Source organism: Myotis nattereri (genome assembly GCF_964212035.1).
Source record: "Myotis nattereri genome assembly, chromosome: 13".
Lineage (NCBI taxonomy): Eukaryota > Metazoa > Chordata > Mammalia > Chiroptera > Vespertilionidae > Myotis > Myotis nattereri.
In genome coordinates, this window is record NC_138088.1 from 50,665,082 (window position 1) to 50,684,746 (window position 19,665).

Consider the following 19,665-nt stretch of genomic DNA (forward strand, 5'->3'; position numbering starts at 1 on the left):
CTAGATGCTGCACTACAAGTTAGTTCAAGGAAACACATTCATGAGCAAAAGAGGTAACAAATCACTATGGCAATACTGTATGTTATTAAAGCGTGAGCACCCACTAATCATCGGGCACTATGTGAGATGTTTTACCCGACTACCCCAAATCCCCACCACATCGCCTTCTGGCTAATAACCCATCTATCATCACCTGTGTATCAGGTACTGGAACTAGACGTGGAACCAAAGCACAGCAGATGCCCGAACCCATAAGGTCTGCCCTGCACCACGCCGATCTGAACCGCAAACCACAGAGACTATTGTTCTACTTACTGAAGAGGATGTGCTCAGCCAGATTCGCGATCAGTCTTCTCCGGAACGACTCCTCTGTCTCATTGCTGGACTCATCAGGGGATGGCTCGGCACCTTCAGCAGCAGCATCATTGGGTCTGAAAAGTTTCCTTAAAAATTAGACTTCTACAATCCCACTCTTTCACAAAGCAAATTATGATGGCCTAAGGTATGAATGTATAACACACTGTAAATTACTACATATTCTAAATTTAAACCACAAGTAGTTTATTTCTATAGGTTGTTTTTCTCCATGGTATACTCTACTATGCCAAATACACTCTCTTGGAGGAAATACATTATTTAGTTATAACTAAACAGTCTACTGATACATCATTTCCAAACCCACTGGCTGAAAAGAAAATGCATAAAGCAAGATACCTCATTTTAAAACATTTAGAAAAATTTGACTTGAACACATTAAAGGAAGGGCTTACTCTCCAAATTCTCTAACACATTAAAGGAAGGGTTTAATATTCAAATCCTCAAAGTTACAACTCATTCTGGATTCTGAAAAATTCACACAGAAAAAAACTCCTATACACTGCACTTATGTACAATGTGTATAATCTAAGCTACTATCAAAAAGAATTCAGTTCAGTCCTAACCGGTTTGGCCCAGTGGATAGAGCGTCGGCCTGCGGACTAAAAGATCCCAGGATCGAATCCGGTCAAGGGCATGTACCTTGGTTGCGAGCACATCCCCCCTAGGGGGTATATAGGAGGCAGCTGATTGATGTTTCTCTCTCATCAATGTTTCTAACTCTCTAACCCTCTACCTTCCTCTCTGTAAAAAAATCAATAAAATATATTTTTAAAAAAGAAAAAAAGAATTCAGTTCAAACATTTAAAGGCATAAATCAAATGAGAACTCCTACCTGATTCACAAAATCAAACAGATTTTAGAATGCAAATAAATCAAAACACCCCAAACTATGAAAGCACATCACTTCACCATCCCCTATAGGACCAAGAGAAAAGTTACTCAAGATCGGAAGTGAAAACAAGAACATGCATGTTCTCATTCCAGTTAACCTATTTTTCTTTGCAACGGGAGACATAACAGGTACCTGGCAGTTCAGTCAGTATAAAAGATCCCCACACCTCACCTTGCAGGAAGTATAGCTGGTAGCAAGGCTTGTTCCAGAGACAGCGGGGCAGGCACAGGTTTCTGACTCTGGCTTTCTAAATATTCCTGGAGGGGAAAAACCGAGCATTTACTCTCATTGTCTCACTTACATAAACATATACAAAATATACTCAACCTTCAAAAAGTAAAAAGGGAGTGGTTTCATCAAATCAGCTACGCTACAGAAAACTACTTCTTACATCCTAAACCATCTTCAGGAGCCCAGAATGACCCACAGGATGCTGTCAAACACGAAATCTAAGAACTGAAAATACGAAGAACAGAATGATGCTGAAGCAAAATCATTTATAAATTAAAGGAGAAGATGTAACTTTTCTCACATCTTAAATAAATTATTTGACATTCCCAATATTATTACTGGTAATTGACATAATTATGCTTTATAAAGGAAATCTGACAACCTGAGGGTCACATAATATTCAAAAGAACTTCAACCCAAAAGCAAATCATAACAAGAGAGAGAAGCTGTGCAATCTTTTCTTTTTTTTTTAATAGTAAGAATGATGGGGTTCTTAAGAATTGGAAGCATTAGGTCAGAAAACATCTAGCACAGCAATTAGAGTCTTTTAGAATAAAACCAGGAAGTGGAACAGCAGGAGCGGGACTCTGTCCCTGACCCCCTGGGTTCCCAACTCCATCACCCATTCTTCTCTCTCTCTTTAACCAATTGGAAAATCTTAGGAATTTACACTGCCAGGACCTCAGGGACCCAGCAGTCCCAGGCTTCCCACACCACGAGGAGAGCCCTACCCCTCAGAACACGAGGGACCTGGATCCCACTCGGTTAATCAGAGCATCACCCTAGCGTGACTAGGACCCAGCTTTTAAGGGTTGTGTTTTGAAAAACTTCCCCTAAAGGCAATTTAAAAACACGATATAAAATATCGATATATATTATAAAACAATATGCAAAAGTCTCATGAATTTAAAAAAATAGCAATAAACGTTGAACCCGATGTCACCCAAAGATAGATATTTACTGTCCTTTCTTAGCAGGTGTACTTTGGTGGAAAAATTTAGGAAATGCCATTCTTGACATAGTCCTCATTTTCCAAGAGAAGAAACTGCGGTGACAGAAGCAGGACTAGAGGCAGGACCAGGGCCCAGACCTGACCCCGAGCTACCCCAATGCTTTAAAACAGCTTCATTCCAACAGACACTCACCTTTAAGGAAAATGGCTGTGCAAAATCCACTCTGACACACCCATAGTTTTTCCGTAACATTCTGATGACGCCTCTGGCTACGCTCCACAGGCTCTCGTTCTTCTTAGGTTTTCCCTATATCCCGATTTTGAAAGAACGACATGGGAAGAAATAAAGCTCACACATATGCAAACATTCTGTTACCCAAAGAATAAAGCGTCTTATTTCTTGTGTTTTTCACGGTTCATATTGAAAAAAACAACAGTGAATGAACACGGGAAATAAGTATTCATTGACCGAGACCTGTCAGAGAATATTTAGAATTCAGAGTCTACAACAACGGTTCTCAACCTGTGGGTCGTGACCCCTTTGGGGGTCAAATGACCCTTTCACAAAGGTCGCCTAAGACCATCAGAAAACACATATATAATTACATATTGTTTTTGTGATTAATCATTATGCTTTAATTATGCTCAATTTGTAACAATGAAATTGGGGGTCACCACAATATGAGGAACTCTATTAAAGGGTCGCGGCATTAGGAAGGTTGAGAACCACTGGTCTATAAAATGTAATCGTGTCATTGGGAGAGGTGATTTGGTCAATGAAAAACCAAACACTAACACTAATTCATTTAGCACACTATTTACAGCATTCACAAAAACACAACTGCAAACTAATGAAGGATAAAAATGATATAGGTTGAACAGTATTCTGCAGTTCTCAGATAAAAATAAGATGTCAAAGAGGTCACTTATTGTGCCGGGAGCCGGTCCATGCTTGCTGTTTCAAGGGACCTGGCATATATGGCATACTGTTCTTAATATGTTTGCTCACCTTCTTGGCACTATGTGTTTTAACCAAGGTCTCTGAGAAAGGTTGTTTCCCCAGGTAGGGATTTTCCCCTGAAGTTAGGGAGGGAATGAAACCTCTTAACTAAGTGCCAGGTGGGTAATTAATCACTTTAACTATGAACTATCATGCTTAAGCTACATAATCTTTACTCCCTGGAATGGAGATAAGAAACGCCCTAACCTTTGGAATAGAGATTGATAGGATTGGAATCAACTGGTATAAATACAGATGTAAGAAGACAGAACCTACACAGACAGAAGAACTTCACTGGAAAGAACATGGCAAAAGATCCCGGACTGAACCTGACTACAGAAATTGGCAAGAGAACCTGACTAGAACCTGGTGACTGAACCTGGCTGGAGAACCTGGACAGAACCTGGCTGAAGAACCTAACGAGGGAACATGGCTACAGAACCTGGCTGGAGAACCTGGAGAACCTAGCAAGAGAACATGGACACAGAACCTGGCTGGAGATCCAAAGCAGAACCTCTCTGGAAATCCAGACCAGAACTTGGCTGGAGATCCTGGCTAGGCTGCTGATCAACTGAACACTGTCTCCATGTCATTCCTTCTTCGCCGACTCCGTCCACACCTTTGGGGACCCCTGGACCCGCTGGGGTTGGACCCCGGCATTATTGGAAGCCTGATGATCACCAGAGTCCAAATACCTAGCATTAGTCAGTGAGTGTCAAATCCAGCCCCATGGTGACCTTTAATCTGACTATTCATTAAGCACTTAGTGACTATTTAATATGCATATGGCACAATGACGGCCAGATAATGGACACGGGACTCAGATATGACCTCATGAGACAGTCAGCGTGAGTGGAATACACATTCAGAACAGACACCTAACAAACTTGAGGGGGAATCTCACAACAGGTACAGATAATAATCTGTGTCGATCACTTAACTTTTAAAGCCTTCAATTATCAAGGGTCCCTGAGCAGCAGACGTGTTCTGGGCAGCAGGCCTGAAATAAGCACCTTGCCCAAGACTTCCACACTAAATAAGAACAACACTAAATCTCTCTGGAACTCTAACAATGCCGGCAGGAATGGTATGTTGGTAAAAGCATTTTGGGAAACTGTTCGGCAGTATTTACAAAAGCTGAACATGTGTAGACTTTATGACCCAATTCCAAATTCTTAGATACATGCCCAACAGAATGCACATATGGCCATCAAGAGTATTGTGGAGAAATGATCAGTCAAAAACCAGAACCCAAACTGTTTTTCTACAACAAGATAAACTATGGCATATTCATACACAGGAATACTATGAGAATAAACAAATTAAGCAAATGCAACAACATGGATGAATCACATAAACACCTGCCTGAGCAAAGGAAACCAGATACAAAAAGACCACACACTACAAAATGCCATTTATTGAATTAAAGAATAAGCAGAACTACTCTACTCCTTCAGAAGTCAAGGTAAGTGGTTATCCTTGAGGGGGCAGCAATGAGAGGTGCATAGGAGGGTTCCTAGGGTCCTGAGAGTATTTCCTTGAGTGTAGTGCTGGTTACGGGGGGTGTTCACGCTGATAATTCAAGCTCCATCTTATGATTTGTGCATTCTTCTAGAACTCTTATACTTACTTCAGTAAGAAGCTTATAAAAACATTACTGCCATTTCTCAGATTAATTTATAGTTGCTTTGTCAACAGGATCCCACCAGTCCTTCTGGCTCAAGTTAAAAAAAATCTGCACATAAGCAGCAAGGTCCTGGGGGGAAGCCACACAACCCCTCCCCCCGCCCAGCAGAGATGGCCGCAGTGCCAAGTGTTCTCCCACTTCCCAATCCCATGACCACGGCCAGCACTGGCACATCTAGGCATGTCGCCTCCTCTGGGTGCAGGTAAGCACTGCATCAGCACCACCAGCTGGGCTGAGGCGGGAGACAGAAGCTACTCCCCACCCCCACCCTGCCATGTTTCCTACAAAGCTTTAAAACTAGGTAATTCTAAAAGCAACAGACTTGTAAGTAAAGAAGAGTTGGGGTAGGCAGTCCTCTTACCAGCTGTTCGCCATTGTAGTGACCTTCGATGATACGATCGTAGGAGATGCCCACGGGTATTATCAAGATGTCGGGGATGGTATTGGTTGACAGAGTATCTACCACAACTGACAAGAGTCCTGCCCGAGCGCAGGAGGTTTTCCCACTCCTGGAGCGTGTGCCTTCCAGAAAGATCTCCAAGAACTGCTGCTGTCGAAGTAGTTCCACTATGTGCTGGGACATCAGGAGAAAGTCACACATGAGTTCAAGACTGCCCAACTTACAGAAGGCTCAGCCAAGTTAAATCTTAGAAACAAAAAGCAAAAGCCTACGTAACTTCACTACCGACAAAACATTTCACTCACACAAATAGCAACAGGGCAGCTCCTTTAATGCTGTATTTTGGTGATGATAAAAAGTAATCATCAAACCCATACCCAAGCAATAATCAATCAAATAATTACTCGGACAAGAGTCTCTCTTCTTCCATCTACCGTGGTAACGACCACAACGGCTTGGAGGCTAATTAGAGGTGAGACATACCCCGTGGAGCAGAGCTCTATAGAGAACATCCTTCCGTCCATCTGGTGTTTCATCCAACCTCCGTCGTATGAAAAAGCCCCCAAGTTTATGGATCAAGGTACTAGAAATTCAAAAAGTTACAAAGAATGCTCAAATCCCAAGTTACTTCCAAGCATTTGTCAGGTGACTATAAACCACATGCTGCTGGAGCCACTGACAGCGAGCATGTGGACATTTTCCCATTTTCCGGTCATTGCCGTTATTTGTCAGCCTTCAGAACCTCACTCCGTGTGCTGTGGCTCTCCTACATCGGTTCCCAGCCAAAAGAAGCCTCTCTGACACATCACCCTGCACAGTCGATGCTAGAGTTTCAGAGGATTACGAAATACTGCTGAATTTTAAAACCCTGTCCAGGCTCTCAAGACATTGACCGTTAGACCTCCCAAAATCTTCCTATGGCACATTTACTACAAAATGAATGTGATGTTACACAAGCTACTTTGCAGAAATTTCTCAAATAAATATTGTTCAGAGAGTGTTCTGTGAGACAAAGATACTTCTATCAAAGTGAAACGGAGTATAACCATCCGTTCAAATCACGAAACAGGAATCTGCTTCATATTCCTACTCACAGGAAGGAAACAACATTTTTTCACAAACCTAGGTCTCTTTCTATAATACTGATTGATTTTTCCTATGAACTTGAAATTTTCTAAAACTTAAGTCTTTCTTTCCAGAGTGATATTCATATAAATATAAATATATATGGTACTTTTATAGTCAGTATAAAAAGGCAGCAGTAAGATGCTCCTAGAACTTAATTTCACTCTTTGAGAGTAAAACCCTGCAGAATAAGTTCATATTGAATGAGATGAACCACCCATTAAAATAACTCACCCTGGAAAGTGGTTTGTGACAAAAGAAAGGTGCTAATAAACAGGCCAGGTTATCTAGTCTGTCACGTCTGAAGGACTGATGGGCTAAGCAACGACTGGCATAGAGTTACATGACAGGACAGCCGAGTTATGAGAAGTAATCAGTGTTAAGCGAGCACTTCCAGGAGATCCAAGTTGAGAAACTGTAGAGCATGAGTACATGAGTTATTCTGATTACAAAAGAGGCAGACTGTTATGGGCAAGACTTCTCTAGAACCCAGACTTCTCTAGAACCCAGACTTTGCTCTATATCTATGCCTACCAGCAACTTTCTGATGACTTTCTAATTCCGCTCCCCAGCTTCCTCAGTAATGGGAAGAGGTGCCAGGAACGTAAACTATTCTAGTCCCTGGAAAAGCATGTCTGCCCTGTGGGGTCACATCACACTGTCTGATAGATTAGTGAGCTATCTGAAGGCGGGGTCTACGAATCTGTTCACTCCTATGTACCGCATAGCTGAGTAAGCATCAGCTGACTTCATGAACGGATGGCTTCTCGTCCGTCGTCCATGTGAGTCTGGTTGGCCACAGAACTCTGAGTTAAGCAATTAGGAAGGAGCTCCTTGGACTGTGAGGCTGAGGATCAGACTTCACACCTTGCAAACCTGCCAGCCCACTTCCTTCCAGGCACTCTAAAGTCATCCTCTTACTCGCTACAATGCACAGAGCTGACCTTACAGGTATTTTAAGCTATGAAGTTTGAAACGGCAACTTCACTAACCAACAAAACCCACTCCTCACCAATTGCCCATTGGTGATCAGCTGCCTTACCTACCAGTGGTAAACACCTGATTGTCTTCCTCCCACCTCACCTCCTCTCCTCCTCTGTTGAGCCACTCATCTGGACTAGCATTTGCTCTTGTAAATTCAACTTAATAAACACTCTTTAAGTCGATGCCCTCCTCTCCAACAGCATTACAGTGCTTTTAATTTAAGCCTTATTACCTTTTGCCTGAATATTGCAATAGAGTCAGAATTGCTCTTACTCCCTCTAATCCAGAAGGACTTTTCTAAGTGCAAATCTGACCCTGTTATTCCTCAAGTACAGGATACACTCTAAACCCTTGGCTTACAAACCATTTTGACCTAGTCCTCACTACCTATGCAGTTACCACCTCCAGCCTGCAGTCCTCCAATGCATCCAACATTCCAACCCTACTGAATCATCTGCCATTGCCTGAACAAATCATGCTTTTGCATTTCTGCCTTGTCATATACTATCCCCTCTGAATGGAATGCACTTCACTCTCCCGAAAACCTCTGAAATACACACTTTCATGTGATACTGTAGTGGTTGCAGGTTTTTAGCCCTTCTAAATTATAAGATGGAAGTTAACAGGTATAGTTCTTAACTACCTTTACACCACACCACCACCACCCCACCTCCCTACTGCCAAGCCTGATACAGTAATTTGCTGTCTTGTCTTTCTAATTGCCCTTTATCCATTTGGTAAATATTGCCCATAAAGTTTACGCAGAGTTTACCAAGTATCCCATATAAAACACAGAAATAATGGTGATAGTCTTAATGCTTTTTTGTACATTTCAAAGTTTTCACAATGATCATGCATTACTTTTATAATGAAAATAAAAAAATTTCAATATCCTGTCAAAAGGTATAAAAATTCAGAATATAATCCTTTTCATACCTTAAATTACAAAATAAGCTCATCTTACCTGAAGATGGGGATGTTGAGGTTATTGCCCGAAGCAATGTATGGTGCTTTGATGTTATGACAGAAGAGAACGAAGGTGAGCAGCAGATAGTCAATGTGGGATCTATGAACTGGTAGAAATATAAGCGGCAAATTCATCTGGTGAAAGGAAAATGCCAAATGTAAGTTCAGATGTCCAGTTCAATCATACTCTGCAATTTCATTTTTGGTTAGAGTCACTCAGACACTGGCTAATCTGTGACTCATTCTTTAAAAACATTTTCCAGTATTCTTTCAATTTAATATGTATCTAGCTAAAAACAACTACAAAAAATAACATATATATAGATAAAAACAACTACTATTTTTTGTAGTTGTTTTTAGCTAAATATTAAATTGAAAGAATACTGGAAATATTATTTATATTAGAGAAGGAGAAAAGTAATCACGATTTCAAGTTGCACTTTGGCTGGTGTGGCTCAGTTAGTTGGGCATCATCCTGTGCACGGAAAGGTTGCCAGTTTGATTCCTGGCCAGGGCACACGCCTGGGTTTCAGGCTCAATCCCCACTAGGGGGGCGTGCAGAAGGCAGCCAATACATGTTTCACTCTCTCATCTATGTTTCTCTCTTGCCCTCTCCATTCCACTCTCTCAAAATCAATAAAAAAAATTTTAAAAGAAAAGAGTTCAAGTTGAGCCCACATGTCTCTGAGAGCAGCTCTCATCATTAGGCAAGAGCACAGGTTTCAGAGTCAAGCCTGATGCAACCTGAAATCCCAGGCAAGCCACCTATTAGCCGTGACTTGGAAAAATTTCTTACTCCATCTGAGCCTTTATTTCCTCATTTATAAAGTAGGGATTGTTCTACCTAATATTCAGAATTGTTGCAAGGTAATTACTAAAGGAATCCTGCATGGCTGGCAGTGCCTCCTCTGCCCCACTGCCCCTTGCACACACAGCTGTGCAGTCATCGTCCTGGGGGAGATCTCCCAGATGGGTTGGAAAGCACAACAGTATGCAAGGGAACAATTTCAAAAGAATCATAAAATCACTCTTCAACCATGGAGAAGATGGAATGACATAGTCCCATATTTCTTGCCTCGGTTGCAGCTTTAACCATCTCGAGTTGACCCTTGTGAATTTGAATGTTCCAAAAGAAGCTGTTGAACAGTTTTAGCAGCACCCATCCAGTCAGTCTGAAAGTAAAAACAAATTTAAACGTGTGTGTGTGTGTGTGTGTGTGTGTGTGTACATAGTGCTTGTAAGTGACTCTGTGTGCCTGTGTATCTGAATTGTGGAATTCAACAGCTAACTTTACATATGTAGTACTTATAAAAGTATCCATTTATTATGGACTAAAATCTTACATTTCACCTAACACTTAGACCTTTTAAGCAAATGGCCATGCGAGTATTTCAGAGAGCAGAACAACAGAAAAACACTCCCTTTTAGACACGGGTATGTGAAACCTGGCTCACACCTAGTCTAGAAAGCAAGTATCAGGGGGAATGCAATGGCTGCTTCAATTAACAGAGGTGGAAGCACCTTAAAGCCAACCACCGTGCTACTTCCATAAAAGACGAATCTATAATAATAAAAGCGGAATATGCTAATTAGACCAGATGTCCTTCCGGACGAAGCCGGGGCTGCAAGGGAAGCCCGGGTCCCGGCTGTCAGAGGGAAGCCGGTGCCGGCAGTCGGAGGAAGGAAGGCCTACTCTTGCACGAATTTCGTGCATTGAGCCTCTAATAAGAATATAAAGAGTTGGGTGTGACATCAGACTATGTTAAAGCATCCTGGACCCAGAGGAAGTCCCATGGTTCCACCCTGTTTTCTCATAACAGATGGTTCTCGTTGGAGACCTTCTGCCTTGCCTTTAATACCTGATCATTGCTGGTGAGACAGTGGCGACCATTTCTTCAAGGATCCTTTTGGCTCTCTTTCTCACTTTATTGATGGCTTTGGATTGCTGCTGAGCAGAGCCCTCGGGGTTTAATTCAGCAGCCACTTCTGCAATGGCATCTTGCACTCTGATTTGGAAGTGGAAAGACAGACAATGTATCTGATACTGTACTATATTCTGTACTTAGCATTTTGTAAACCATAGCTCTAAGTCACGAAACAAAATGTATCTCCTCTTTAATGTGTGGCAACATCTATATACATAAAATCCTAAGCGACCATTCAACCATTAGCTATGACGTGCACTGACTATCAGGGGGCAGATGCTCAATACACAGGCATGGAAATATGGAACAGTCTGATGAATCTCAGAGGGAAGCGGGGAGGAGAGAAGATGGGAAGAGATTAACCAAAGATCTTATATGCATACTAGAGGCCCGGTGCATGGGTTTGTGCACCAGTGGGATCCCTTGGCCTGGCCTGCAGGGATCAGGCCAAAACCGGCTCTCCAACATCCCCTGAGGGGTCTTGGATTGCAAGAGGGCTCAGGCCAGGCTAGGGGACCCCACCAATGCACAGATCTGTGCACTGGGCCTCTAATGAAATAATAAGCTCAAGTTTGAAGTGTTTTCTTTGGTTGCCTATTAAATATTAAGGCTATCATATTCCTAAAGCAATGAACCCCTCAGGACTCTGGAAAGCCTATTTAGGAATTTAATTCAAATTCACTGGGTAACAGCTATGTGAATTTGAGTGTTCCAGCTGTGCTGGGGGAGACACAAAGCTGTACCCCCCCAAAAAGAGAAAAAAGGAAGATTACCCATTGAGGCATATGATTCAGAGGCATCCAAAACTCACTGTCAAATAATGTCTAACTTTACTTTTGAGGGCTTAATTATTCACATTAGTGTGACTCTATTAGAACCATATATAAAACTCTCTAGGAAGGATGCAAGAGGGACATAAATATTGAAGTTCAAAAAGGCAAAGCTCAAGACTACAAGAGCACAGAACAATAAGCAGTGAGATAAAGGGGAAGATTCTATCCAGTTTAATAAACCTCCCACATGACGTAGGGGAGAACGCATGAGGTTAAACCTCCTTAAATCACTTCTGACATTTTAGTTACTAGTCAAAGTACCTGCATAGAATAAAACATACTTGAAGGTTTTTACCTAAAAAACAGAGTAATAATGCAAGGGAGTTTCAAATAACTGTGCTTTCTCCCACCATTGCTACCAATGTTAGACTCCACACCGCCCCACAATTCATTAATACGAAAAGACCAACCCCACAGAACACTGATGTGCCCTGGGTCCATTCTTTGAATAGCATTTATTTCAATCTGGCCAGGAACATTTTCACAAGTAATTGACATGATTACTACATCTCCATTATCAACTGTTCATTCACTCATCATTCATTCATTAATTCATTCATTCAATAAATATCTGAATACCTATTATGAGCCACACTGTGCAGGCCTTAACAACCACACCACAGAGCCTGCATTGCTGAGCATCTTTCAATCCAGCCCTGTCTCCAGCTGCCCAAATCCGGGGAGATGTGGAACATGGGCCACACCAACCATGTGGAGCAGAGACCAACCTTCTTCCACATCCCCATCCTCTAATGCCTGATCGCCACATGATTCATTTCCCCAGGCCACCTGAGCTCCAGCCAGTCTCTTCCATTTGCAAGCAAGCTCCTCCACGAGCTCAGACAGTATCTCGGTCTCCTCACCGGGTAACAGCTATGTGAGTTCGAATGTCCAGCTATGCTAACAACGACTTTCTAGTACAGAAGTTTCTGCCTACGTACACAAGAACTGTTCGACAGACATATCAGGCTTGCTTCTCTTTTGGCTACAAAATAGAAAACGCAATGTCTTAAACATCCATATTATAGAATACTTAACAGAAAATTTTGGAAGTTATGTGCACAACTGACTCCAACTTGCTTTCATGTGTTAGAAACCCATTCACTTGTTAACCCATAAAACAAGCCTGCCACTCTCACAGGGCATTGCCCACCAAAACCACCTGCTCTGTCTTCCTTGGTTTCCGTGTGGAGCTTAACATTTAACTTGGAAATGCAAACGTCTCTGGAGACAGAGTCCCAGAGGCACTAAAGGTTAATAAAGGAAATTACTTCGTGGCCCCCACTCCTGCGGCCCATCCACGCCCCTCCCCTTTACCAAGGGGCCCCTGCCCTTACCGACTGCTGTTCAGTACGTTTTCTGTCACATTGGTGGCAAACATGCCTTTATGGACGTCTCGCTCTTGAACAAAAAGCACATAAGAAAGACGCCTTGCCAGCCATCCTCGGTGCCTGCAACGGGAAAAACCCTTTAGCAGAGAAGCACTCTAGGAACACTTAAAACAAGCTGCTTAAAGTACACAGTGGTCTCTCTCCTGTAAAAACAAGGTCTTGTTTCATCCACTCCCGGGACTGGGCTTCTCCTGTAGCAAATTCTCCCTAGAAGTTCAGACAATTTTATTCCCGATTTCTTTCATGTGCTCTCAGCTAAAATTTAAACTGGGAATCTGTGTATGAATGCCTAATTGTGTTACTATGCCAAATAATAAACCAAATATATAAGCAAAAGAAACAGAAATATATTACTTTATTAATCCCATACAAAGAAGCAAATATTTAAGCTCTATATTGCTATACAGTTGATAGCTACAGCTATGGGCTATAAAAGATAATTTGGAAGTTTTCATACCACCCAGGGCTAATTTTTTGTTATTGTTGTTATAGTAATTCTTCTAAAGTTGTATTCTAGGCTCATGAAGCCAGAATTTCTTAGTCTTTAAACACACACACACACACACACACACACACACAAAATAAACCCACACACACACACATTCAACATACCTAAGGGATAGGACATATTCCTCGCAATGATTATGTATTATTTGGATGGGGGGTTGGGCACAGGTATCTCAGAATAAGAATGCTACAAACTCTCATTATGCAATGATTTGATACCATTCCTACTGAGTATATAAGGCTTCATTATCATTTCTTCCATAATGATATTGATGTAAATGGAAGATTTCAATTATAAATCCATCCATTCTGAAAAGAACCAAAAGGCTCTCAAGGGAGGAAAAGTCATCTGAGGGAGAACTGTTTTTGAGGTACAAGCTCCCCCAACTCTCTTTCTTTCTTCCTCCCTTCCTTTAGTCTCAGTTCTCTGGAAACTTGGCCCAGTATGTTAAATGTTTAATTCTAAACTCTTTCTTCAATGAAAACTTTCAGAATTATTACTGGAATGTATAAAGTCTAACCTCTCTATGAAATCCCTTTTCAATAGACTAAAAGCTGTGTGTGTGTGCGCGCGCGCGCGCATGCGCATGCGTGTGTAAAACTGTTCAGACTTCGCTTCATGTAACACACAGAAGATTTAAATAGCCAACTCAACTGCACAGACAGCTTATCACATTGAAGAGTTTCATTCTGCCTTGTCAATATAACTTCCTCCTAACTGCCTCCAACTGAGGGCAACAGATGGACCCCTTGGCTTTCTAGATTAAATGTGTACTTACATAAAGAAGAGACCCTATGAGATCTCTTTTCTTAGGATCTTAAACCAATGAACCAGGATCTCTCCTCTCACCTTTAAACTGGGGGGGAGGGCAAGAGGAATGGGGAGCGTGGGAATGAGAAAAAATATGTCCCCTGACTTCAGCTCTATTTTTTAAAAAAAATCTTAAATATACATGTCATGATCATTTATGATCTCATCATCAAAATATGAGCAGAAAGATTTAAAATTCGAGTATTTGACTTTCTGGGTCAGTTTTTCATAAAAATTCAAGTACTTCTTATCACCTGAGCTTACTGCTTCCCTACGACAGGCATTTACTCTTAGAATTATAAGAACTGGTAGCATTTTTGGCTGCCGTTCCTCTCATGCCTCAAAGACATTCACACAACCTTTCCGCCCTCCTTCCTTATCCCCTAGCCTAGATTCACACAAAACAAAGCCTCTTTTCTCTCACTCTGCTGCCTAACAGCCTATCCCCACTTGCCTGGAATTTGGAAGTAAGAATTCTAAGTAAAGTCTTAAGCTAATAAATCAAAGAACGTTCGCACATTGGAGGAAAATATATCCTAAAACTCTAGATTGGCTATACTTTTTTTAAAAGTATAAAATAGTTAAGACATTAAAACCTATAAACCTCTCCTCAGACAAATCTTTATCACAATTGGAACACTTCTGATGCAAACTCAATAAATGAGTAAGTCAGAGAAAGCTATAAGTGATAGCTACATGCTCAAGAAAATACTTATTATGTAAGGACAGCAGTGGTAATAGTTATAGGTCTGTCAGGTGACTATATTGTTTCCAAATTTTAGATAAAACCTATGTCAGAAGCTCATATTCTATTAGCTCTCAAAAACATAATGAGATTCATCTTATAGTGCATTACTTATTATAGATGTTTTTTGGTTCTTTTGAGATGTATTAGAAGTAAAAGAAATTTATTTTTACCTCGTGTGCGTTTCATTGATATAAATGACATTCCGCAAACCCAAAGATGGGATACTGGGGTTGAAAAACTTATCCTATGTAAAACAAAATAAACAGAAACATAAATATACAATTGGATTGCTGGTGAAGAGCTCACATTACTAGCACTTGATAACTTTCAAAATTCAAGCATAAAGTTAGCCATTGCTTCAAAATCAAAATATTGAAGAAAAACTGTTTTACTGAAAAGTACCTTTTAGCCTTCAAAGAAGGTCACAAATTCAAAATTAATCCTTAACACCTTGCAAAGGAAACAGCACCTCTCCCTTTCTTGCCTCCCACCCCTCCAACCCAAAACAGTTGAAGCTACAGATAGCTTCAGTCATTGACAGAAATACTGGAGATTTCAGTGTTCCCAAAACTAGGAAACTAAAAAAAAAAAAAAAAAAAAAAAAAGCAAAATAGGAAAATTAGAATTTTTCCCCCACTGGAGCACCAATATATCATAAGTTCCAAACTCAACAGGAGATTCACTACTAATTGTATTTGAAAACTGCAAAGTGAGCAGATACCTTCATATGTAAATGTGGACTTAATCTTTGATGTTCAAGGGAAGTGATTCATGGCTGGTTTCCACAATGTGCCTGGGAGATGCTTTCTATCTTGGTACTGACACTTTATGTATTAGGCTATAATCAATACTATTGGCTACATGCTCTGCCACTGAAATAAAACTGTGATTGTTCTGCAAGTAAAATTACTAACAACAAAAAAGTAACATGTAGTTATTATTAGACTACTAAATCTCTTAATAATCCTGACACATAAGAATTCTTATCCCCATTTTACAGACAGGAAAATTGAGGCTGGCAGAAGTTTAGGATTCAATCCTAGATCTTTCTCCAAGGAGTACAGTCTCTCTATTCCCTTAACGTGCTCATTCCACTTAATGAGATAATGTGTGGTTAAAGGTCATTCTCTTTACATCGAGATAATCCAGAAATAACTGCTTAAAAGAAAAAGTCTATAACTTTATCAATTGGGACAAAAGGTACACTTTGCACAAATAAATGCTGAGAAAGCATAATGTACCCTCAATAAAACATGTAAAAGTACTAAGTGAAATCGCTTTAGAGAAAAGGAAAATAGGACTTGAGAGAAAGAGTAGCAAATACAAAAAAATTACTATAAAAATATTGTCAACCAAAAACTATTTTAAGTAAACATGTAATGGAAGAATTTTAAGATCAAGTTCAGCTCCTATATTTAGGCACTCTAGTACCTAAAGTTCAGGTACTATGATTAAGCAAAAATCAATTATATCTTATACTACTCACTTTTCCCCACCCCAAACCATCACCACCACCAAATAATTTCTTATACTCTCCTGACTTTAATAACACATTAGAGTAAAGGTATTGTTTTGGTCGTTTAAGCATTCAAAATTAGAGTTATATGAGATGCTAAATTTTAAAAACTGAAAAGGCACATGATATTCTATTTAAATCTTTATGGCCTATTAATTTGAATGGCATTATTCCTGGTCTAGAAATTTCCATGATCCTTCAATGCTACCAAATTCTTGCAGCAAGACACTTGTGATTTGAAAGGAACAGTATTTATATCAAGACATTCTTGAGTAGACCTAAACATCCTATATAATAAAAGCCTAATATGCAAATTGTCCTCTCGACTGGGAGTTTGACCAGGAGTTCGACCAGGGGGCAGGGCCAGCCAGCCAACCGCCCGCAGCCCCTCCCCCAGCCAGCCCTGCCCCAGCCAGTGGCAGCAGCAGGCAGCCAGGGGGAAGAGAGGCCCCGGCCAGCAGCCGGCAGCCACTAGGGACCCTACTCATGCATGAATTTCGTGCACTGGGCCTCTAGTTTAATATAAACTGCTTGGGTCCCACATGAGTGTCTCCTAGGTTAGTAAATCCCTTTATCCTAGACTCAGAATTCTACTTCCTGACAAGACATTCCTGAGTAGAAAATTCATACAGGTTATAAGCAACCTCTATAAATAACAGGCCCTTAAATGGCAGAATTTCTATGTCCTGATAACTGAACCATCTCAGACAGAGCTTAACATCCAGGTATACCTTTTAATAGGTAACCCTACTACTTTAGGACATGGCCACATTAGATTCTACCATCCTGTGCTAACTAATCCCTCTGGCACAATGACATCAGAAGCATACCTCTCATCTGATCAACCCTTCTCACATAAATGCAGAGAAATGACAGCCACACCGTAATGTAGAAGATTTTGCATGGCTTTTGTTGTTGTTTTTTTCACCAAAATACAAACAACAAGCCCGTACACACTCTTTTTTAAGTCTTTACTTAAGCTTTTAATGACCATTCTTCACTATCACAGAGTCAACAGACACCCTTCCCCCATCAGCCCGAAATAGAAATGTAGCAAGAGTACAGCAAAGCCACAGGGCTGAAGAAGTTACATGAAGGTTCCCACAAACTCTTTGGAAGAGTTAAAGTAACATCTATTCTTCCCCTAAAGCCATACCAAAATTACTAAAGAATCCAAATCTCTCCTAGCATCAACTACTGGACCAACATTTAATGAATATATGAATGGAAAGAAAAATTGAGTCAACACCAATGAATGAAGTCTATCTGGTATTTGCCCAATACCAAATTCACACAAAGTTGGAGATCTATGCCAATATTTCAAGGGTTTATTAAAGGTCAACAAGCAATAGCATTCTTACCCAGCTCTGGGGAGTACAGGAATAACAACATCTTCCGACAAATGGCCTTTTCCGGCTCATTAGGCTTTCTTTCCATTTTAAGGTTGCAGATCTGAAGACAGTAGATCTGAAACCATATTCACCCTAATAAATATTAAGGAAAAACTGGTCACCAAATGGCAGGAAAATTATACTTGTCCACGTGATCTCTAAAACTAAGATATTTCAAATGGAAGAGAAACTGATAACATACTTTTCTTTGGGCAGTGGCATAATTATGTGTTTCTCACAGTGATTTTCATTCAAGGTACCCCCTCTATGATCAACACTTGAAACATGAGCAAAAGCTGAGCACTTAAGACTAGTAATAGCTGGCAAAAACTACGGTTCACTCAAAGCAGAATTCAAGGTTTTAAAAGAAAGCTGGGAAAAAGTCAAACAGCTTCTGAAGGTATCAGAATGAATAAAATCAGACTCCTGGATCCCATCAGTCAATCTTACTCTCTCTTGAAGTACACACTCCCACAAAAGAACTACCAAGGCCTTATATAGTAAGCAGGTTGTTACAATACAGCTTAAAATATTTTGCTTTAAATAAAAGACAAGTACACTTACAGAACACTCCTTTATCCTAACAAGAAATATTTTAATCATGCCACATTAGTTGAAATAGGGAAAAACAATACAAGATAATGTATGCCCTTTGGATTGGGTTCATACTAAAATTTATTTCCTTTTTTTAAATAAACTTTATTTCTGTCACAAAATTTATACTCGTTAGGTATAATTATGGAAAATCGATACCGAAACATTTGTAAGACCAGCTTTATAATTATAACTTCGAGTAGGTTTTTTCCCCTATGCAGAAGAATTTTGCTTTTTAACATAATGTCTGTAGTTAAATTTTTTACCCAATTTCTTCTTCCCAGTTATTGATATTAACTTGGCTCCAGCATTTCCACCTTCACAAACACTGAAATGAGCATTTTAGGTTGACAGCTTTTAATGCGCATCTTAAACTTACCCATTCCTCACTTGCATGCTTACAAGGGCCAACACTGTATTCTGATGAACTTGGCAGGTAAGAAACATCTATTGTGTCGAGGGTCAGTGCAGATTCCTCCATGTCACAAAGTGTTACTCCTAAGTCATGTGCTATAGAAAACATATATATATACCATTTCAATTAATGAAAAATCCAGACAGTAAATACCAGAACTCAGAAGTCTTACTTCTACAACAAGCATGTCAAACTCGTGGCCCAAAGGCCACATGCCTCGCTTTTTGCCCCATGTTGGCCTTTGAGTTTGGCATGCTTGTTCTACATGATTTTGCTCCATAATAGGATGTCAAATGAACTACTGGCAAACTTCCACCAGGTTCAGTCAAAGTGTAAAAGCGGACATTGATGTGTTTACATGAACTCGGTTAGGCAGCCGTGATTTAAAAACAACCCATCTTTGTAGCTTTAGACTTCCTAAACAAAACAGCTATGAATTTGTGAGAGTAAATAATAGCTTATTTCGAAGAATTATTTTGTTTGTGTTAATAATTGAATAGTTCCTGGGGGACGGGGGCATATTTAATGAATTAAATATAAATTACATGTACACATATAAGGAGATCATTTTTTAAATGACATGCTGGGAATTTTTAGGTCATACATACTATGCAGTAATGCAAAAGGGGTAAAGGCAATGTAGTCACCTAAAGTTTCCCACTTAAACTGAATTAAGCTCTTAATTTTCTTGTGACACCTTAAATGAAATATTTGCTTTACCAAGCTCTAAAACAAAACCACCCTATTTGAAAAACCTGATTTACACGTTTTCATCCTTTTCAACAAGACTTTTCTTTTTCCTACCCTATGGGAAAAATGTTCACGAGCACTGAATGACTAAACAAAAATGACATAGGCAGTAATCTAAAATATAAAAACTTTCTAACGTAACTTTGAAATTATTTTGAGATAACTTCTG

At 40.2% G+C, this 19,665-nt stretch overlaps 1 protein-coding gene across 1 annotated transcript in view; it reads right to left on the reverse strand.

Moving 5' to 3' along the window:
- The window catches only part of GPAM (glycerol-3-phosphate acyltransferase, mitochondrial), a 31,366-nt gene extending 12,531 nt beyond the window's left edge, over positions 1-18,835 (reverse strand). Inside the window, exons 1-12 of the mRNA XM_081104695.1 lie at positions 18,711-18,835; positions 17,708-17,830; positions 15,001-15,074; positions 12,711-12,824; positions 10,475-10,621; positions 9,691-9,787; positions 8,614-8,750; positions 6,024-6,123; positions 5,502-5,714; positions 2,647-2,760; positions 1,442-1,527; positions 316-431 (exon numbers count right to left, since the gene is read on the reverse strand). Coding sequence (XP_080960821.1) covers positions 316-431; positions 1,442-1,527; positions 2,647-2,760; positions 5,502-5,714; positions 6,024-6,123; positions 8,614-8,750; positions 9,691-9,787; positions 10,475-10,621; positions 12,711-12,824; positions 15,001-15,074; positions 17,708-17,830; positions 18,711-18,812 — 1,423 coding nt within the window. The 5' untranslated portion in view covers positions 18,813-18,835. The remainder of the gene's footprint in view (positions 1-315; positions 432-1,441; positions 1,528-2,646; positions 2,761-5,501; positions 5,715-6,023; positions 6,124-8,613; positions 8,751-9,690; positions 9,788-10,474; positions 10,622-12,710; positions 12,825-15,000; positions 15,075-17,707; positions 17,831-18,710) is intronic.
- Between the last annotated feature and the right edge of the window lie 830 nt (positions 18,836-19,665).